At 44.5% G+C, this 23,146-nt stretch overlaps 1 protein-coding gene and 1 long non-coding RNA gene across 13 annotated transcripts in view; one reads left to right on the top strand and one right to left on the bottom strand.

Moving 5' to 3' along the window:
* Fbxw11 (F-box and WD repeat domain containing 11) overlaps nucleotides 1–12,528 on the bottom strand; it is a 97,136-nt gene extending 84,608 nt beyond the window's left edge. For 6 of the 12 annotated variants that reach the window (XM_087571575.1, XM_087571577.1, XM_087571581.1 and 3 more), the window contains exons 1-2: nucleotides 12,326–12,528; nucleotides 2,896–3,052 (exon numbers count right to left, since the gene is read on the bottom strand). Coding sequence is in view for 6 of the 12 variants with exons in the window: in XM_087571574.1 (XP_087427700.1) it covers nucleotides 12,326–12,370 (45 nt within the window). In the remaining 6 variants the exon portion in view is untranslated. 12 annotated transcript variants of the gene reach the window in all.
* Nucleotides 12,529–12,879: 351 nt separating this feature from the next.
* LOC120095062 (uncharacterized) lies at nucleotides 12,880–22,855 on the top strand. The gene is made up of 2 exons (XR_015631514.1): nucleotides 12,880–13,398; nucleotides 21,476–22,855. It is a non-coding gene; the product is annotated as an uncharacterized LOC120095062 (long non-coding RNA).
* Nucleotides 22,856–23,146: the final 291 nt, after the last annotated feature.

Genomic DNA, 23,146 nt, shown 5'->3' with positions numbered 1-23,146 from the left:
ATAGCATCTAGCAACTCTTGTGTTAGGGGAATACTCGGGCTGGGGATGTAGCTCAGTTGGTAGAGTACTTGCCTAGCATGCACTAGAGCTCTGAGTTTGATGCCCACCATTAAATAAAACAGTGTAATCGTGCATGCCTGTAATTCCCAGCACTCCCATGTGGATACAGGGCCATCCTCAGCTACACAGTAAGTTCAAGGCAAGCCTGAGAGCTACATGAGACCCTGTCTCAAAAGAAGGAAAAGAATATACTAATCTGAAGAGACAGATGGTTCGGTGGTTAAGAATATACTAATCAGGGCTGGAGAGATGGCTCAGTGGTTAAGAGCACTGACTGCTCTTCCAGAGGTCCTGAGTTCAATTCCCAGCAACCACATGGTGGCTCACACCCATCTGTAATGGGATCCGAAACAGCTGAAAACAGCTACAGTGTACTCATGTAAATAAAATAAATCTTTAAAAAAAAAAAAAAGAATATACTAATCATGATATATATATTCACCATGAACTTACACTAGTTTCTGGACTTACTAGCGGTACTGTAAAATCACTGATGTTGCCCCACCCCTAGGCTACAGAAACACTTTGAGCACAATAACTGAACAGATTTCTGGGAACTCCCAGCCAGCTTCCCAATATTAGGATTACAGGCTCATGAACTGCCACGCCCAGCCTTACTAAAGTAAGAAAACTGTACACAATGTCACACAGTGAAACCCAGTGTAGCCATGCTGGATGTTGTTCTAAACAAGAGCACAGAGTTGGATAAAGCACATTCCCTGAAGCCTCGCTGCCTGGGTTCCCTCTCATCTCTGCTCTTCAGCAGATTATTTAACCACTCTAGCCATCGGTTCCCTCAGCAATGAAGCACTGAGAGCGCTGACCCCAGCAGGTTACTGTAAGGAAATCTGAGTTCTGATCTGACCATGAACTACATGACTCTTCATAGGTGCTACCACCTGCTCTTTCCATTGCATCAGCCACAACCCACTGCTCTTAAGGCGGGGTGCTAGAATATGAGCAAATGCAAAGAAATTCAGTCTGTAACACACAGTTTTCAAACAGTATAGAGTGTGGAGAATAGAGGGAATTTACATAATGAAAAAACTGTATTACTTGAGAACATCTATCCTGTCAGGCTGACGGATGACAGGTCAAAAGAAGTATATGCATTTGAGCTGTAAGCTATTTGAGTAAAGCTATAATACTATGAAGGAATGGGAAAATGTGGGATTGAATTCAATGGGGATCCCTGTACACAGCACACTGTGTTTTAAGGTACTGTGCCTCTCTTCTGCTCCTAAATTACTTTCATATTCACCTGAACAACTGACTAAAGATCTGTTGGATTTTCTCAAAGCAGACAGAACACCAGAAATTACTAAAATACTGTGTTGCTAGTTTTATGTCAACTTCACATAAGTTAGAAGTCACTGGACAGCGGGAAGCTTCCACTGAGAAAATGCCTCCATAGGGCTGTAGGCAAGTCTTAGGGCATTTCCTTAATTAGTGATTGATGGGGCAGGGCATCAGCTCCTGCCTCCAGGTTCCTGCCCTGTTTGAGGTCCTGTCTTAACTTCCTTCAGTGATGAAGAGTGATGTCAAAGTGTAAGCCAAATAAACCCTTTCCTCCCTAACTTCATGATGTTTCATTATAACCATAGTAACCCTGACTAGGACAAATACCATGCCAAACAATGAGCTAGCATGTGTGTGCTCTTCAAGGAGAAATGCACTGTGAGGGGCTAGGGAGATGGCTCGATTAATAAAGTGCTTGCTGCACAAGCATGAGGGCTTGATTTGATCTTCACCCACATAAATCAAAACATAACAAAAATAAGTAAGCAAATCACCTCAAAGTCTGAGGCGGCACACCTGTTATCTGAGCACTGTCTCCTGGCCAGTGTAGGGTCTCAGGAGAACCTGTCTCCACAACAAGGTATAAGAGCTACTGAGAGAGACACTGCCATCACCTGGCCTCCGTGTGCAACCCCTATCCCCGAAACAGCCACAGTGAGCACATACACACCTACATCTACACACACACACACACACACACACACACACACACAACTTCACTGTTTTGAAAAAAAAAAGTGAAAATCCAAAAAGGCTTAAATACAAACTTCATTGGACCTAAAAACCTAGGCCTGAATCTGGCTCTGCCATTTACTGGCTGCATGGCCTGGGTAACCTGCACTCCCTCAGTACTTCCGAGCTTCATTCTACTGTTTAAAATCCAAGTGACCAACTAAAAATCCTGTGTGCTAACTAAAAAACATGCCAAGTACCTACCGGCGGTACCTAGAAAAAGTTAGCAATGCTCTCAACAGTTGCTACACGGAGCAAATCTTCCTGAGAAAACCCTCTAGGAGTCCTCATGACAGACTGCTACTTTACATGTATTTAAAAAAGTAATCTGGGCCATTATCAACAATTAGTCCACAAAAGAAAATGTCTCAAAATGGCCACTTGTTTTATAAACTATCCCCTCAGACCTCCCAAAATCCCCGCTTACAATATTCTCTGTTGAGAGCTGATGAGAAGATATTTAAGCCCGTAATTGTAACCCTTGCATGTACGAAGTTTTTACTCATAATTCTGCCATAGCCCCTTCACTGACTGCCAAATACTAGGCACAAATATCCAGTATGTCTTTCATCCCCTAGAAACAGGCAAAAAAAAAAAAAAAAAAAAGATTTGTTTGTTGTTTGAAATACAGCCTTACCCTGTAGCCCAGGCTGGCCACCAGCCTGCAGCAATCCTTCTGCCTTACCCTCCCAAGTACCAGGATTACAGGTGTGAGCCTCAATATGCAAATTTGAAAAGATTTTTTAAAAGTGTCTTTCAGTGAGGTAAGTCCACAAAACAACACAACACAGGGCAATGGCTTACCTGGAAAGTATTTTGCACTTCAGATCCACCACTGAATGAATGGGGGATTCCCTTCAGACTAGTCTGAGAAAAGACAGCAGTCAAGCATCTTCCAAGATTCTTTCCGTTTACTGTATCCAGCTTTCTTCAACAAAATCCCAAACATGCACTTCGGTAACTGTTGAAAGACAGAGAGCAATCCATACACCCACCATGGCACCAGCGGCAAATGACAGCCACCAAGAATGGAGAGAAGGGCCGGATGGAATGGTGGATTTGAGGCACAGACCTTGGCCATGAAGGGCCTGGGGCAGTAACCTTCACCTTTGCATTGAGAGGAGTCTACATAAGGAATAATGAAACTCGGCTAATGTTAATACTTATGTATGACAAAGAGCATACTATCTACAAGTGAAAAGAACTAAAAACTCACTCAACCGTCCAGAGACTGTCCCCATCATTCAGTACAATGACCTTCCTATTGTTTCTAGGACAGCTCTTCCGCCATTGCAAAGGCAGCTTGCCAGCCAGAATGAAAACAAGCAAGGACTCAACTATCCCCCAAGATTTCCTGACATACGTAGCGTGTGCCACTGGAAAGACATCAACTCCACATACACTTCTCACATCCTTGGTGCTCAGCTGGAGTACAGAATATTCTTAGAACATGGCAGTAAGTGTGAACTTACAGTTCAATAAAGGCCAGTACCCCACAATAGCTAATCACCAAGTAAACCAAAGAAACAATAATATATACTAATCAGTAATTTACAAGATCATTACAGTATATACATTACAGTATATCCAAATTATAGTAAACATTACAGTAAATCCAAATTCTATTAACATCCTTTTTCTACTGTGAGTTTTCTTAGACCACAAATTCTAACAAACTATATAACAAAAAGAAAAGCCACTAACTTAAAGACCATAGAGAGTGTGAAGACTGAACTTGTCACACTATAGCCAAAGTGTCCCTGCAGTATTAAATATCTACGACAGACCAAGCCTTATATATTACTGACCCACATTTAAGCTGGGAGGTGGTAGAACACACCTTTAACCCCACCACTCAAGAGGCAGAGGGAGGTGGATCTCTGAGTTCAGGCAAGCCTGGTCTACAGAATTCCAGGACAGCCACGGCTACACAGAGAAACCTGTTTCAAAAAAGAAAAACAACAACAAACAGCTAAAGGCACCAAAATATTTAATTCTCAAGAACTTCTCCCAAGTCCTCCCATCTATAGGAGGAGGTAAAGCCTATATCATTTTCAGAAAACACAGCTGCCTCCTAAGTATGAGGGTCAGAAAAGCCATTAAACACTTTCAAAGGCCCTAAGTTCATGAGAACCACAAAAGTACCGAAGGGTGAGAATTTCAGCCTGGTAACAGAAAGAACAAACTCCACATATATTCCATGTTACCAAAGAGCCATTCCATCCCAAGGTCCCAAGCATGAATGTCACAGCAAAACACATCTTAAAGGTGCCTGAGTCCTCTTCTGTGTTAGCAACCATCTAAGTTCCCATCCCAGCTCAAGAGAAACTTCTCAGATGCAGAACCATCCACAGGCAATGGTAACAGTGTGCTGACTTCCACGCCCTGGGCACCGAATGGCCAGGGTGAGTGTGAGTAAACAGCCCCACAGTGACCAGATGCAAATACTACGTCCTCACAACTTAAAGACAGCACCGTGCCAAGAGAAAGAAAGAAAATGCTCAAGCTGTTCCTCACTAGCTGATGTTACTGAGCCAAGAATGACTGGAGGCTGAGGCTATGGCTCAGTTGGCAGCGGGCTTGCCTGGCATTCAAAGTCCCAGCGTCTGTCCCTGGCACTGCATGAACTAGGTGTACATCCTTCTAAGCCCAGGACTCCGGAGGTGGAAGCGGGAAGATCAGAAGCTCAAGGGCATCTTAGTAAATTCAAGGCCAGCCTAAGACACATGCAACCTGTCTTAATTAATTAAACTGGAAATCCAGGTGTGACAAAGTATCCAGTGAACTACACTGGCAGCCAGTTGCTCAAACAATACATTCTTTTTCAAAGTTCAACTTACATCCAAACTGCAGGATAGGACACAGCAAAACCACCACTTCATCGGCCAACTTGTTTCTCGCCCTATTGAATCCTCTGGCTTTCCCTGGACTGGTAAGTTAATTTTTCACCCTTCCTTCAAAGAAGTCTCTCTCCAATGCCTAACTGGTAACAGGCTTTGCGGAAGGTTAACAGACAAAGGTGGAGAGTGAAGACTGAGTTCTCCCTGTCTCTTCTCAGACAGCCAAAATATACTTTCTTATCAGTTCTTAATGTGGCTAAAGGTTCTCGGCTTAACTCCTTAAGAAGAAGGTGTGTAGAGCCCATACTTGGTTTTCCTTCTGTGGAGGGGTCTTTCTCCTGGAGACCAGCTCCTACGTTCACTGCATTCGCACACTTCTCTACACGCGAGCAAGCATTTTTCTTTTTTCCCTCCATTTTTCTTAATAATGTCCCAATTTCTACCTCACTACATTCTGGCCTGTAAGTCCTTTATGTTGCCTAACCATTAGAGTGAATTTCCTAAGTAATCTTCCTGCTGACATTATGAAACTCTACACAAAAGTTAGCATGTGTTAAAAGAGTAAGCCAAGGTTAGACACAGCAACTGGATTGTCAGGCCCTCCTAGTCTGTCTCTCATTTGCCTACAAAGACAAACTTCCTGTTAAGCAATTGTGATGAAGCAGAAACTTAACCAAGGGGAACTCATTCCTGACCAACAGGTTTTCCCCCATTGTCAACTAATTCAATAAACATCCAACCTAGAAGGAAACATGGTTTATTCAATTAATGGCCAAAATCACCAGCTTTACCAAGAATCACAAATCTTCTAAACCAAGAAACATTAATCAGAATTTTCGATGTTCACACACATTAACTGCCAGTCTCATTCTACTGGGATACCCAACACAGGGCTGGGGTGGAGGAAGGGATTCTCTCCATAGTTACAAAGGTCTGATCAGACTAAACGTGATGCCTCCCACATTTTCTAAACCATTGTGGATTCTGTAAAATATTACCATTTCCCTCAAAGAATGACTCACTATCTCTATGGGCTACAAGAGACTGAATGTTAGGCCTCTAAAAATAAATGCATATACATATGAATAGCTTTACAAGTAAACATGTGCACAGCTCAAGAAGAAAAGTTAACTTCCCACACCATCTGTCCTGACTCTGCTTTACAAAATGCAGACCCCTGAAGGCTTGTCATGGAGGCACACACCTACAATCCTAGCAACTTTGGAGGATGAGGCAGGAGGACATCAAGTTTGAAGCCAGCCTGGGCTACATAGTGTTTCACTAACATACATACACACACACACACACACACACACACACACACACACACACACAAATACACATACTCACACATACACAAATATACACATCATGCTTATGCATACACAATAATAAAATGTTTTTTAAAAAGAAGCATCAGGGGGTTGGGGATTTAGCTCAGTGGTAGAGCGCTTGCCTAGGAAGCGCAAGGCCCTGGGTTCGGTCCCCAGCTCCGAAAAAAAGAACCAAAAAAAAAAAGCATCAGTCAGGTGTGGTGGTACGTGCCTGAAATCCTAGGGGAGGCTGATACAGTCTGGACAACTTAGCAATGGTCTCAAATATTAGAATTAAAAAGGGTCTCTGAGTTAGTAAGGCTGCCCCCACTGGGAAGTTCTTTCATATACATATATACATGTCTCTTGAATCCTCCCCATAATTCAGAAGGCTCTCCAGGTTTCCATATGTGTACAGCTAAGCAGCCTTATTAGGCTTCCTTTAAGGTCACATAGTGAGTACAGAGCTTTGACAGAAAATCAGGTGTCTTGCTCTTCTGCTGTGCCCTTTCTGCTAGTTAAGTCATGATTTCTAAGGTTAGAAAGTCCTTGTAGCTTAGCAAGTATTCTCACCAACATATGTAAAAGGAGAGTAGCTTGCTCAGTTCTTGATTAGATGGTCTAGGATGCATATAAGTCTATATGCATATACGATGACTAAATGTTTATACATGTCATATGAGCCACACATATCTTCCATTTCCCTCATCAGTCTTTTTCTTCTACGTACACCTTTGTCCTAAACTTATTGAAAGAAAATCTTAAAAGGATGATATTTAAAAACACAAAACCTCAAGCAGTGGTCTTTGGTCCCAGCGCTCTGAAGGCAAAGCTACAGAGCAAATTCCAGGAAGACAAGGGCTACACAGAGAAACGCTGTCTTGAAAAAACAAAACCAGAGAGAGAGAGAGAGAGAGAGAGAGAGAGAGAGAGAGAGACCCTAACATTAATTAAAATTAATAGATAGCCAAGCCACTGAACAGTACACACTTGGCACACAGTGAAGGAGTGAAAGGATCAGTGGCTGCAGCTTCTGACACAGGTGTTCAGACCCAACTGTAATTCTGGGTAATTCCGTAAATGAGGCTAAGGTTCCATAAAAGTTAAGTTACTATGAGCACTAGAAACAGGTGAAGTCTCACAGACATAAAGACGGCTAAGATACAGAAAGTAGCTCACTACTAAATGAACGGCTATTACAAGAGCACACTGTGTATGTGAGGAGCTGTGGCCAGAGGAAGGGAGGAAGGGAGCTCTCCTCCCATGAAGATCTTTATCATCTAATGGGGGACACAAACAGTGTAACCACAGACTATGCTAAGTGCCACCAGATAACTCAAATGTCAGGATTCCTTTAAGACTCTTCCACAGAGATAGTGCTATGCAACTAAACAAGATGTTATCCACCACCACCATATACCAACTGACATCAAAGGGGTGGCCTCCATCGAATTCTTCCAGAGGTTTATCAGCATAAATAGTCTCAAAGAAGTCTGCTGAGATATGACCTAAGTCAATCTGGCTCAAGGCAGTTTATACCAGTGCTGTCAACACAAACAGTGTGACAAGTGTATGCAGGAACATGGCCCACCAATTCTTGCTGGACCACAGAAAAGAAAGTGGGAAGAAAGAGCAGAGTGGCAGGTTCAAAGAGGTCAAGAAAGTGGCAGGAGGGAGCCGGACTGAAAGAGGGACAGAAAGCAGAGTCAGCAGGTGTCCTCTACAGGATCCCTGAGTCCTTACAAACAGTTCTAGAACTCACAGCTCCCACAGCACTGCCCAAAAACACATGTGTGGGTGTAGGATTCTGGGTCAGTGGTCTAGGGAGTAGCCTGAGCTAGCTCTCTACTTAAAGGGCAGACTACAGCAGTCAGGGCAATCCCTGTCAAATCTCAAGGACACTCCGCCTACTTCGAATTCTCAGGCAGAGTATCTATCTGAGCCACAGTCTCGCAGAACAGGACAGAGTCTACAAACACATGCGGTTTATTTCAGCTGGGCTCTGCTGAAACCTGCATCCATTCTGCACATGCAGTGAGCTAGCACCACCAGAGAGCAGTGAGGGGGTGAGTGCAGACGCCCAGTGTCTGGAGACTCACTAAACAATCCTACTTGCCTTACGAAGCCAAAGACAGGAAGGGAACGGGGAAAACTGAACCAAAAAGAAAAGAGAAAGACAAACGGTAATTTACCTTAACAGTTTCTTTCATCTCCCTAGTTTTGCAGCCTGCCTATATTCAATAGCTCTAAAAATAGCATTTAGATTGCACCTTCTTATATTTAGTCTTTATTACTTCATCCACTTAGGAGCTGAAAGCAAGAAGGAAGTGACTCACTTAAGGTCTCTTAGCAGAGGGGAATGTTACACAGCCAATAACTCAGTACAAGTGTAAATAGGCCAGTTTTGTTCACGTTCATGAGGCAGAATTATCATCCTTAAACTTCTTTAAAATACATTTACTTATTTGATGGAATGGGGTAGCTTTCCAGAGATTTCTTCTTCCTCTATGTGAGTCCTAGGGAATGAAACTTAGGTAGTTAGGCTTGGTGGCTAGCATCTTTGACTGTTGGCCTGTGTTCTTAAACTGTTGCAGCTTTTTGCTGTCCTCTCAGGGAGGAACTGGCCACCTGTCTGTCAATCTGCAGCTTCCTAAGGAATACCTGTACATCAACTCATGCTCCCACCTCAGTGCGATGCATAATGAATGAAGTTTGCATTCTTTCCACTGAAATCCGACCAACCAGACACACAGCCTGGTGAGCTCTGAATATTTCCAAAAAGGGTCACTGTTTAGCTCACTGTTCTAGCTCACTCATAATAAAGCTGATTGTTGCAGAAACGTTTAGAACACAGGTCCACAAAGTTGGCCCATGAAAGCCACAAGACAATTAAATTATTCACTATCAGCAACTATAAAGTCATTGTCTCTTTCAAGAGTTCATTCAAGAGGATGGTGGCACCATAATCCCAGCACCTGGGAGGTAGAGGAAAGGAGATTGAAGACCAGCTTCAGCTACAAAGTTCCAGGCCATCCTGGGCTACAAGAGTCCCTGCAAGAGGACAGGGAGCTGGAGAAAAAGAGAACATGTTAAGAAGAAGAAAAAGGAGGGAGAACGATAAGGAAAGGGAGGAGTAAAGAGAGGACAGAGCAGACAAAGGAGGAAAGTGGGGAGACAGAGAGCCCATATGAGGTTTCTGTTAAGAGTCCTAGACACAGACGCACCTTTGGTAGTCCAGGCCTCAAGTAGTCACCAAGGGGACACCTGGATTTTTAAACTTAACTATTCCACTGTCACCCACCATCTTTCTCCTCCAACTATCCCCTAGGATTGCTAGGGACAGAAGCAAAGTGTATACTATAATAAACAGGTGTAGTGTACTGGTATTCCACAACCAACACGAAGTCATTCTCAAAGTAGTATTTTAAAATATAACACAGTAGGGTATGTTGACTATAATTGAAACTGATCATAGTGAGAAACAGGTACCAACGATTTGGAAAAACTGTAGCTGCACACCTTATAAATGACTCAAGTAACGAGCCATACGCATAGACAGTAAATCAGATCCAGCAATGCAGGCCTCGGCACTACAATCTTTAGGGGGTTTGAGACTGACTTTTGGTTGGTTGTGGTTTTTTTGTTTGTTTGGTCTTTGTTTTGGTTGGTTTGGGGGATTTCATTTATTTGTTTAGGTTTTGAGAGACAGGGTTTCTCTGTGTAGTTCTGGTTGTCCTGGAACTCACTTTGTAGACCAGGCTGACTAACCTGTCTCTGCTTCCTGAGAACTGGGATTAAAAGCATGTGCCACCATGCCTGGCACATTTTTTTATTACATTTCTAAGAATCCTACATTAAATCCCTTTTATGTCTTCATTAGGTGACATCTCTTCAATGTAAGGGCAAACAATATCACACAGTCTAACCCAGCCATGAGGATTTTATGGACACTAAGGAAGCATGTGCTCTACCACTAAGGTGCACCCCAGCACCTTAACAGTTACTCAAAACAAAACAGTTATAAGCTTAGAAAACCAGTAAGTGTGGGCCAGAATATTTCTTTAGTCATATGCTAAAAGACCATGCCTGAGGTTAATTACACTGTATTTCTTCTAACTCTCCTGAAAAAGAAGACATTTTGGTTGTTTTAAGTGAATATGTTTCATATGAAGCACTGGTCATTATGAAAGCAGATATACTGTTTTGTCTTTAAGAAGATGGAACATGTATCTTCATACATGAAGATACTTTGACACTTTGCCAAAAAAGAGGTCATCAGGATGGCTCAACCAAAGACACGTGATCATACATGCAGAACGAAATGAGTTCAAGTCCCAGAACCCAGGTAAAAGCAGAAGAGAATCTTTACAACATGGTCCTCTGACCTCCACAGGCCCACTGTGGTGCACGTGTGAATTCACATTAATACATAAGGCACGTTTTAAAGACATTTTGTCAAAATAACGGACTACTAAAGTTTCCCAAACTGTTACAACCGACAATTGGATGCTGAAAAAGAAAAAAGGTCCTCAGAACCTGAAGATAAAGTGACAGAATCCCTGTGAACACACACACACACACACACACACACACACACACACACACACACACCCCAGAAACTTCCAGGTTTGATTTTTCAACCATCCAGTTCTGCACATTGTGCTGAGTCCAGCAGACATGAGACTCTGTAGTTATGCTACTATTACTTCCATTTTAAACGTGTACCTTAGCTCCCTGGACAACATCATCCACAAAAACCATGGGCTATCCAACAGACTTTCAGTATCACCATTTATTATTTATAGCACTAAATGGGGGAAGTGGCTCTGATGTCACCAACCCTACCCAGTGGAATCACTGACTCAATAAGCATTTCACACTGGAGAAACTCTGACGAGGAAAACACATTGCTAAGTTCAGTAGATCGTTCACCTTTCCTCAGTACTGTGCGGCAGATACTAGTTGTTACTATATTAGTAGAGATACAAAGAAACTGTCAAGGTTTTCACAGGAAGAAGCCTTTCTTATGTCCCCAACTCTCCTGGGCCCAGTTTGATTTCCCTCACGTTCAAACTGGCAGGTACTACCAGCCATACTTTATTTCTTCCACCAATAAGCAAATCCTTCACTTTCCCAGCCATTCACTCACAGCCCTGTTTCCAAAAACCTTTCTAGCACCAAGTCTGAGGTCAGAAATGGGTTAGGGGTGTCCGGGAAGACCTGACCAACCTGGCTACCAAGGGTTTCTAACAGTAAAGGGATCGCTGCTTCTCGGTGGGTCAAGAACACCCCCACACACACACCGTCCCGCTTTTTATTATTAAAAGAAAAGAGGGTGGCAGTGATGAAGGCGACCTCTTCTCCCTCCCCTCTCATTTCCCAAATGATAAAGTTATGGTTTTCCTTTTCTGGGGGATGGAATTCTGAGTACCTAGGGCCCTGCTATACAAACATCCTTCACGGCAGGGTAGGAAACCCTTTGTCCAAGAAGCCTGACACCGCAGGGGCTCGGAAAAGAGGCCCCTTATCCCCTACAGCCTCAGACTCGTGGGCATGCCCAACATCCCAGTCCTGAAGGGCCTATCCTGGCATCCACACAGCGGTAGCTTGGGGTGAGGGTGCTGAGACCCACCGCCACCCCACCCCCTAAGCCTAGGTTACGGAGGCCGAAGCGGCTCCAACTGGTCTCGGACAACCTCCCACCACCATCACCCTCGGCTTGAGCGGGGCTGGGAAGCGCGATGCAGGCCTGGCAGAGGAATCCAGGGAAGGGAAAAAGAAATCCCCTTCTAAAAAGTGTGATGGCAAGGCGAGAGTGAGCGGTGGCTCCGGCAGGAGCGAGGCAGGGGCGCCCGAGACTGGTCGGAGCCCGGCAAGGAGCGGGGAGGGGGTGGGGGAGTTCGCGGGGAGCGGAGGCCGGGCCGGCCCAAGAGCGCAAGGCGTCAGCAGCGAGCCGTAGCAGGGGGCCGGCCGGGCCCAGGCGACGGGGAACGAGGGCTGGCCTGGCGCGGACGCCGAGGTGGGCAGGCCCCCGGGCCGCCGGCCGGCCGGAAGAACTGAAGGCCAGCGGGCCGCACTCACCATGAGCTCGATGGTCTTGTCTTCAATCACCGAGTCGGGCTCCATGGCGGCCCCGGCGGCCCCGCCTCGCTCTCTCCGCTCAGCAGCGAACGGCCCGGGCGGAGGAGGCGGTGGCAGCGGCGGCGGCGGAGGCAGCTCTGGCACCCACTCTAGCTGCCAGCCCGCCCGGGCCGCCGGCAGCTCCGCCCTCCCCCTCGGCGGACGCAGGACGCACGGCGAAGACTACAACTCCCAACAACCGCGGCGGATCGCTAAGCCTTATGGGAACAAGAAGCCGTCGGGCCACTCTGCCAGGGTTCCGCCACGGGAGAGAGCACCTAGGGGAGGGCAGGGCTGGGAGTGCGGGGACATGCAGATCTGGAGTATCTAGGACTTGCTCGGGATAGGGCCTCGCGAGCGCCGCGACTACTTGTCCCAGAAATCCTCGCGCGCGCGGTCTCCTTCCGGTTGGTCGTTCCAGACTTCCTGGCAGCGGGTGGCTGCCCGGACCCGGACGGAAACTCCGAGGCAACTCCTCACTTGTCTGAGATCTTTGCGGTGCGACCGATTTCCGCACATGCGCAGTAGTTGTCTGCAGTGCCCACTGGTCGTCTAGGTGCTTGCGCGGCCGCCCGGTGTATTACACTTGGTAGGGACAGATGGTGGAGACAGGTGGGTCCGAGGTTGCACCAGGAGGTGTGGGAGGGGTCTGTGAGCCCGAAGATCCAACCAAGGGAAGATGGACATCTCAAGAGGAAAAGTTTGGAGGCTTGAGTTGGGAAACAGATGTATGGAGAGCTGCTACACTGGAAGTAGCTGAGCCATGAGAAAGAAGCTGATCATTTTGAAGACATTTTTAAGCATTCCGTTGCTACTAGTACTGCCCTAAGCTCTGGAAATGACAGGCGAGACCTCTGTTCTCGTGAAGCTTAATTCTAATGGGAAGACAGCAGACATTCACCAAGAGTTAGAAATGCTGTGAAGAAACACATCTAGAGACTTCCAGTGAACTCTTCCTCTTAACTCTGTGTGCCCTCCAAGTTGTCAGTACCCTCAAACCAAAAACCCCCAGGAATACGCTGTAGTTAAACAAGGTGGGTTTATTTTAGCTGAACTAGAAGAGAACATGCACCACGATGAATCATGGACGTCTCAGTAAGAGACATTAGGTAATGTAGAAAAGGATTTGAAGGGGCTCTGGAGCGCATACTGCCAGGAAGTGGGGGTAATAAGGTTGGACACCTTATCTATGGGAAGTTATATTAGATTGAAACTAATCCAGTAATTGATGACAGCCTCTTGTAGCCGTGTGTCAGGGGCTTAGACAATGTTCATGTTTTATCTGTGTTCACGAGTAATTATGGAGTGGTCTTGTTTTTGTCTTGATCCATAAGATAAGGCCGTTCTGTGGCCTTGTCTAATGTTAATGGTCTGTGAAGTTGTTTATGTTTTACTGGAGATCTGGCTGTAGAAACCAAGCTCTGGCTATTATCGTGTATCTCGAGGGCCTGGCTCATTGTACCCAACCCACTTCACAGTAGCAGTGACTTGAGAAGCTTTCCTGCTTCTCAAGTGTGTTTCAATTCTTTGCCCCTGTAAAGTGGATGACTTAGAACTCTTCCCATTTCCAAAGAGCAAGCAAGGCATTACAGTAATCTGTATGCATCTAAACCACAGTATAAATTCCCTGCAGTTAGAGTCTGAAATGTTAGAATCTTTATCTAGTGGCTTTCACCAAGAGATTGAAAGAAAAACACCTGGGAAAAGCCCAGAATTAGAGTTACTGCCAATACCTTGCTGTCTGGATTTCCCCAAACTCTCCTCCCTTTCTGGGTTTGGGACAGTCAGTAGCGTAATGAGGTTAGGTTAAATGACCTCTGTTTCAGTTACCTATTGCAACATAATCCTCCATCCCAAGGTGTGGTGGCTTAGAATAACAATGGCTTATTATTTTATACAATTATGTAAATTAACCAAGCTCATCTGGACCAATGTGATGTAAGCTGAGGTTACACATGGGGCTTTAATCAGCTGGGAACACCTTCAAAATGATATCTCATCTTCTGGAGCCTCTCAAGCTTCTGGAAGGTGGGTTCAAAACAGGACAGGACCCATCAGCAAATGGTTATCAAGCTTTCTGATTGCTGCACTGGTCAAAGCAAGTCATGTCCAAGCCCATAGCAAGTGTGGGAAGTTCTATGAATACCGAAAGACTAGTTTATTGGAGTTCACCAATTTAACAGCCAACCAAGACCTTGAAGTTGTCAGTACCTTTCATATGAGATAGCATGTAGGGGAGCACAGGATGAGTATGAACTTCCCATGTGTTTGTTTTAGCCTAAACTACCATATTCATTTTTTTTTTAAAAAGTCACACACTAAGTGTGGTAGCACACACCTTTAATCCCTGCACTTGGGAGGAGACAGAGGCAAGTGGATCTCTGAGTTCAAGGCCAGCCTGATCTAAAAAGGAGTTCTAGGCTGTTAAACCGAGAAACTATGTCACAAAACAAACCAACAAACAAAACAAAAAACTCTGGCATATTCCTAACCTGAAGGCCCTGGGTTGAACCCATAGCACTGGCGAAATCAGTCAGTTAAAAGTTTCACACCTTAAAAAAAAAAAAAAAAAGTTTCACACCTTAGGGGGCCTAAAGAGATGGACCCAATGGCTAAGAGCGTTTTCTGCTCCTGCAGGTGTTGAGTTCAGCTCCATACTGGGTACCTCACAACTGCCTGGAACTCCTGTTCTAGAACTAATGCCCTCTGGTAGTCCCTGCAGGCAGCTGCATGCCTGTGCACACACCTGAACACACACAGAGTTTTTAAAAAAAAATTACATCTTCAACTTCACATTTAAAATCTGTGTTTTAACTCCTCTTGAAAAATGAGAATATCTGAGAGATCTATGACAACAGCACGAAGTGGCTCAGTATCAACCATAAGTAAGGTCCCACCATCGCCATTACTCCTTGTACTGTTACGTGTGTCTCAGCCCATTTTTTGCTACTGTATTAGAATATGTGAAAATGAACGATATATATGCATATATATGTATATACACACACATATAATACACACACACACACTAAAGAAGCTGGGCAGTGGTGGCACACCCTTTAATCCCAGCACTTGGGAGACAGAAGTAGAATTCAAGTGCGTTCCAAGTTAGCCAGGGCTACACAGAGAAACCCTGTCTTATGGAAAAAGAAAAGAAAGAACGAAAAAAAAGAAACTTGATTTAGTTCATGGCAAGAGCACAGTGTCAGCATCTGCTTGTCGTAGGTCAGTACCCTCATAGGGTCATTGCAAACAGTGGTTGTCATGTGACAAAATGCTAGAGCAAGGTAACCAGAGGAAGCTCACTCCACAGTCCAGCAACTCCCTTATTAGCCCATTAGTATAGGAAGGGGGTTAAGTGATTGATGAGAGTAGACGCCCTCACGATGGGGACTCTCCGTTTCAACCAGAGCCTTGGTGCCACATTCACACTATAGCAATCTGCATGCTTCTCATTGGAATGCTAAATCCCTGAGGATATCTGAGCTTGCAACCCCTGGCATCAGAAAGCCTCAAAGTTTCCGTCCTTTAATTAAAACCATATGCCTCCTGAAAAGAAAAAGAAAACTCATATTGCCTTGAACTCCAAACTCTCAAGGGGTTTTTAAAAAGCGTGTTTATGACAGAAGACTCGCACAAGCCCAGCCAAGGCTGGCCTGCTTGCCTGGGCCTCTTAGACCTGGGTGTGCAGGTTCTTACTGCTTCAGGCTTGGTGCTAGCTGGTGATCAGATCTGACCATAGACAACGGCAGAAAGTCATAAGGCAGTTTCCGTCCAGAGCTGCAGACAGATCTGGGCCAAGCTTTGCAAGGTGCTGACAGGGAAGAGGTGCAGATCTGTGACCCTCAGCATGACACTGAGGCCTCGACAGACATCAGAGTGCATACCTCAGATGGCCATGGCAGAAGGCGCATACCGCACAGTGTGAGGTAACAGCCTGTCCTTGCCATCCTTGGAGATGCTGGAGCACGTGGACTGTGCTTCACTTCATCAGCACAGAGCACAGCTGTGGCAGAGTGAAAGGGCTCCTGGCCCTGCCTCTGCTGGACCTTCTTCTCTTATTGCTTTGGTGACCCAAGCAGCAAATGTCCTACAGACTGTCTCGCATGTGTTCATTCCACCCCACTCTGTATATGCATGGAGGTGATGGGGTGTCTGCCTGCCTGTCTGTCTGAATAATGTGTGTTCATTCTCTCTCCCTCTTCTCTTTCTCCCCCCCCCCTCCACAACTCCATTCTCAATATCAGCACCACCTCCCAGCTGAAGTAGTCAGGTCAGTGCATCTCAGTAAGTTACCAACTCCCCTGCCCCAGCTTGTATTCCTTCAATAGAGTACAGAGCTTGCAAATCATGGGTTCCTGACCCTCAGAGACTGTATGAAGTCATGTTCTTTCCAGACTGTTAGGAAATAGTTGTCACACCGGGGGTCAGGGGAGCCAACTCATGTAAACAGTAGATTCTATGAGATCACTTCCAATCAAAACAACACGAACTCTTAATAGAATTTATGTCTATCTTTTTTTACATATTTTTATTTATCTGTTATGTATGTGTTATATTTACATGTGTATGTGTGTGGGCATGCATGCGCACATACACACGCAGGCACACACAGAAAGCCAGGGGAGGCCATCAGGTGTCCTCCATAACAGGTCTCTCACTAAACCTGAAGCTCACTGTCTGACCTCAGCTGACTGGCCTGTGAGCTCCTGGAGAGTACCTGTTTCCACCCTGAGGTTATAGGCATGTGCAGCTATCTCTGGCTTCTACAGGGATGCTGGAGACTCAAACTCAAGTCCTCTTGCTTTACATAGAATGCACTCTTACCCACTGAACCCTCCCTCCTCAGTCCCCAGCCCTGTGACTCTGTGGAAGGTTTTCATAGGGTAACATTGTAAAATAGTATATTTTAATCCATAATTCAATTAATCAATTAAATTCAATTAATTCAATTATTTAATCCAAATTAAATTAATTAAATTAATTGAAATTAAAATATACTATAAGGTGATGATTATACTGAGTAACCTCTTGATTAGTTTCATTTCCAACTAATATCTTTTGAGACCTTTAGCAAAGAGTATTAGTAAGATGGATTAAATGCAATATAATCTTATTTTACCCATACAATAAGATTACATATCTTTATTTATCGATAAAATTGAGGAAAAAGATAACTGTGACAAAGAGAGTGCCTGATCTGGCTGACCAGTGAGTTACGTATGTGAGTGTGTGTCTGTGTGCACATAAGTGCAAGCATCTGTGGAGGCCAGAGGTGAAGCCTGACATAGGCGCTGGGACCTGAACTCGGGTCCCCTGCAAGAACAGCGCCCACCCCTAACTACAGAGCCATCTTTTCTGTACCAGGGAGATACATTTTAAACTGCATAAATAAAAACATTACTTCTATCAATCTACTCCCAAATATGTACTGAAATTAATATTTATAGTTTTCAAACTCTTTAAGCTTATGTTAAATAGGACACCTGCAAATGAAAGCATAAAGGGAGGTTGTCCAGAATCTACTGGGTCACAACAGCAAACCAGTCTTGTGTATTAGCCAGAACCCAGTCAGGAGTTGGGTGTGGAAGTACATGCCAGCAATAGGGAGACGAGCAGGATGGTGAGGAATCCAAAGCCATCGTGAACATCCTCAGCTACATTGTGAGTTCAAGGCCAGCCACACAAGACTCTGTCTTAGGGGGGGGGGGGGCATTAAGATGACTTCAGTGGGTAAAGCCATTTGCCACAAACCCTGACTACTGATTTCACTCCCAGGACCTACAGGAGCTATAAAGGAAAGAACTCACTTCTGCATGTTGTCCTCCAACTTTCCTGTGTGCACAGTGGCAAATATGGACTCACACATATGTGAACACAAATTATGTGTGTGAGTATTTTGTCTGCACACTCTATTCATGTCTGGTACCCAGGAGCCAGAAGAGGACATCAAGGCCCCCAAGAACTGAAGTTACAGATGGTTGTAAGCCACTACCAAGATGCTGAGAGCGAAACCCAGGTTCTCTACAAGAGCAGCAAGCATTCTTAATTGCTAAGCCACCTCTCCTGCCCCAATAACATTTTGTTTGGTTTGGATCTTTGGGAGAAGGTTTCTCTGTGTAGCCCTGGCTGTCCTAGAACTCACTCTGTAGACCAGGCTGGCCTCGAACTCAGAGAGATCCAAGTGCTGTAATTAAAAGTGCATGTCACCACTGCCTGGCCCCAATAACATTTTAAATGCAAATGAAAAGAAAAAAAAATCAGGGAATCAGAACCAGAGTGTATTGAGGAGCTTTTAAAACTAGGAACTGACTTCATGTCTTTGCCTGCCCCGGCAAACACTTAGTGAAGCTGTTACCTTGAGCTGGGTTTCAAGGTGGGGTCAGCAAGAAGGGGAAGTGATGTGCAGTGCACACTGGGGTCGGTGAGTCTTGCCGTGTTCTAGTCGGAGGCCCTGTTGAAGAACTGCATGCACACTCAGAGCCAGGAGTCAAGAGAAGGAACTTAAAGGACGACTGGGATTGCAGATTGCACAGATTACTGATGTGTGGTGCATGAACAACATACGACCAGCACCTCCCTCCCAAGCTCCCCATCCTGCACACAAATCTCTCTGCGTCTTGTCCTAAGCAGAAACACAGAGGAGAAGAATTCAGAGAAGTGTCTTAATGGCCAGGGCAAGCTGACATGATTCTAAGCTTCTGTAGCAGAAACAGCCCCACCAATAGACAAATGCCCACGTGTGTCGGTAATCTAACTGTATCCTTAACGTGCACAATCTGGGAAACACGGTCTCTAGTATTATAGGGAAGCAACATGCAGAGGTGGCTCACTAGCCGGTGACTACCAGATCTCAGATGCACACCCTTCATGCTCATCAGTCATTGGCTAGCACCTAGCATTGGCTCCAAAAAGCTGGTAGAGGGGCTGCATACATGCTCTTTGAGTGTAATAGAAAACAGGAAATATAAGGCCCTGGTTTTCATGTCTAGCTACAAGATAGGAGGGTAGGGAAGGATTTGGTAAGCCATATGTGATGGCTCCTACTGTAAAATATGTAGTCACTTAAAAGCCTAAGTAAGGCTGCCTTCGCCACACTGCCGCCACTCTCTAACACCAGCCCAGCCTCCCTTGCTGAGCTCCAGCCAAAGGGAAAGGGGGTAAGTAAAAAGGTGCCCGGGGTTGGGGATTTAGCTCAGTGGTAGAGTGCTTGCCTAGGAAGCGCAAGGTCCTGGGTTCGGTCCCCAGCTCCGGAAAAAAAAAAAAAAAGAAAAGAAAAAGAGAAAAAACAAGGTGCCCATACCATGGCCTTGTACAAAGCAGACTGCTCGCAAATCCACCAGTGGTAAAGCACCTAGGAAACAACTGGTTACAAAAGCCGCTCGCGGGGCTGGGGAGATGGCTCAGTGGTTAAGACCTGAGGTCCTGAGTTCAAATCCCAGCAACCACATGGTGGCTCACAACCATCTGTAATGAGCTCCGATACCTTCTTCTGGTGTGACAGCTATAGTGTACTTATACATTAAATAAATAAATAAATATTTTTTAAAAAAAAGCCGCTCGCAAGAGTGCACCCTCTAGTGGAGGGGTGAAGAAACCTCATCGTTACAGGCCTGGTACTGTGGCACTCCGTGAAATCAGATGCTATCAGAAGTCCACTGAGGGGTTGGGGATTTAGCTCAGTGGTAGAGCGCTTGCCTAGGAAGCGCAAGGCCCTGGGTTCGGTCCCCAGCTCCAAAAAAAAAAAAGTCCACTGAACTTCTGATTCGCTAGCTCCCCTTTCGGCGTCAGGTGCGAGAAATTACTCAGGACTTCAAAACAGACCTGCGCTTCCAGAGAGCAGCGATTGGTGCTCTGCAGGCGGCAAGTGAGCCTATCTGGTTGGCCTTTTTGAAGATATCAACCTGTGTGCTATCCATGCCAAACGCGTAACAATTATGCCAAAAGATAGCCAACTAGCACGCCGCATATGCAGAGAACGTGCTTAAGAGTCCACTATGAGGGGAAACATTTAATTCTCAAAAAACAAAAACAAAAACAAAAAAATTCCCTCTGCTTCCTGTTATCAGTAGTTCTGAGTATTAGAGGTTTTTCCATGGGGTCAAAGGTACCTAAGTATATAATTGCAAGGGGAAACATAAGGGACAGAATCAAGTATTGGCAGTTTCTCCACGTTCATTTTTGTGTGAATTTTTAATATAAATGCAAGATGTAAAGCATTAGTGCAAGCAAAACGTTTCAGAGAACACATTTCAACAGTTCAACTTTATAACAATTATAAATAAACCTGTTAAAATTTTCTAGACGGGAGGGGGATGTTTGCCCGGAAACCGGGAAAGGGAATAACACTCGAAATGTATATAAGAAATACTCAAGTTAATAAAAAAAAATAAATAAATAAATAAAAAGAAAAAGATAAAAAAAAAAAATTTCTAGACAATGCCAGCATTTGGATTTTTTTTTTAGATAAGTAAGTTTCTTATTGACAGCAACTAAATGGTGTTTGTATCATTATACCATACAGTAGATTCCATCCATTCACTATACTTTTCTAATGGAGTTGTCCTACATGCGAGTACATGTCTTTAATGTTGTCTGTCTTCTTTGCTGTTCCTGTAAGTTTGCTATTAAAATATATTAAACTGTAAAAAAAACAAAACAAAAAACAAAACAAAACAAAACAAGGGGTTGGGGACTTAGCTCAGTGGTAGAGCACTTGCCTAGCAAGTGCAAGGCCCTGGGTTCAGTCCCCAGCTCCGAAAAAAAGAAAAAAGAAAAAGAAAGAAAAGAGAAAAAAGAAAAAAGCCTATGTAAATGAGCTATGAGGCTGTTGACTTAGTTCTTACCACTAAGAATACAGCAAAGAGGAAAAAAAATGTTAGAAAAGCCATTTTGGCATACTTCACACACAAAAAGCACCTACATTTTTAAAAGCCTTTTAGGTGGGTGTGGTAGCACATACCTACAGTTAGTTACCTTGGAGGCTGAGGCAGGAGTTCCACGCCAGCCTAAGCAACATAGCGAGATCCCGATCTCAAAAAGGAACAAAACAAAAATACACAACCTCCCATCAGTCAAATGGTTTCTAATTTTTTTTGTTGTTGTTGACAGCAACATCAGAGGAATATGAAACTAAGGCTGAAACAAACTTAAGAGTACCTGGACATGGTGGTGCCATGTTCCAAGAGTTCCAGCTGCGTAGAAAACAGGCAGGAAGACTGTATGAGCCCAGGAGCCCAAGGCCAGCCAAGGCACCGCAGCAAGATCCTATCCCGAAGAATTGACCCAAGGGCTGCAGAGACAGCTAAGCAGTTAATAACTCTGGCTGTTCTTCCAGAGGACCAAGTTCGATCCCCAGCACCCACATGGCCAATTATAATTGCAATTCAAATTCCAGGAAATCCAGTGCCCTCTTCTGGTGTACAGGCATACATGCAGCCAAATTACCTATACACATGAAATTAAATGCAAAAAAAAAAGACAAAAATAATGATTTTGCTGGTAGGTTGCTATTTGGGGGTTTTGTTTTTGGCTTTTTTGTTTGTTTGTTTGTTTTTGTTTTTTGTTTTTTGTTTTTTGTTTTCTTTTTTTCGGAGCTGGGGACCGAATTGTTTTTGTTTTTAAGATGTGGTAGAAACGGGGCTGGGGATTTAGCTCAGTGGTAGAGCGCTTACCTAGGAAGCGCAAGGCCCTGGGTTCGGTCCCCAGCTCCGAAAAAAAAGAACAAAAAAAAAAAAAAAGATGTGGTAGAAACTTTTAATTTGGAAAGGGAATGGTTACACGTAAAGGAAAGTAGATTCTGTACTAACAGATGTGCACTGCAAAGCTGGTCTAAGAGAACGAAGGGAGTTCCCTGGACTGTCCACCTGATGCCCAATCATAGTCACGGTTAAGCACACTGCTGAAGAATCTATATGTCCAACGAGCTGCCCTCTCAAGAATTCTTATCTAGGGCATGACAAACAGTGAGCATTTCTGCCAGTCTCCACAACTATGTCCACTGGAGAAGTTCAGCCAACACAGTTCATTAAAAGCTTCAGGATAACTCAGGCAGAGACCAGCACAGGCCGGAAGTCGACCTTTCTCTGAGCCCGGAAGTCTACCTTGCTCTGAGGGTTGATCTGAATTCTCAAAAGGATGGCCAGGATGAAGCTGCCCACACAGAGGATGAAGCCAAGGAAGATAGAGTTGAAGGGAAAAGGGCCCACGGGGAGGTAGTAGCTGGACCACAGTTCCCTGATCAGCGGGCGATACAGGAGACAGGAGTGCAGGAACCTCAGCCCTTTCGGAGGGAAGCCCAAATACTCCTCCGGAAATCACCAGACAACGGACGCCTGCATGACGAATGCAGGACACTTCCCACCGTGTAATTTTTGACATAATTTAGAATTCTAAGAGGTCTCATAATGTGGCTGAGACAAGTTACACTCGTGTGTGAACAGGTTTTCTCACTACTAACAAAAAATAAAAATAATGCAAATTCTATCATCATCAGCAAGCGATATTCATGTGCAGAAATATTACTCAAATGATTTTAACGAATCCTGTATTTAAATGATGTAATGCTAATAAAATCTGTACAAGATAAGAATTATAGCAACACTCAGGAGGGAAGTCTAACATAGTAATAAAAGACTTCCAAACAAAAGAAATATGTATTAGGTTTGTCTCAATGCGCTTGATGTAAGAAAAAAAATAGGATGACTTTCTTTCCAGAAAAATATGTAGTTGGTGCACACCATTAATCACAGCACTTAGGAGGCAGAGACAGGCAAGTACCAG

This window comes from Rattus norvegicus, chromosome 10, assembly GCF_021556685.1.
Source record: "Rattus norvegicus strain SHRSP/BbbUtx chromosome 10, alternate assembly SHRSP_T2T, whole genome shotgun sequence".
Taxonomy (NCBI): domain Eukaryota; kingdom Metazoa; phylum Chordata; class Mammalia; order Rodentia; family Muridae; genus Rattus; species Rattus norvegicus.
This window is presented reverse-complemented; position numbering and strand designations above follow the sequence as displayed.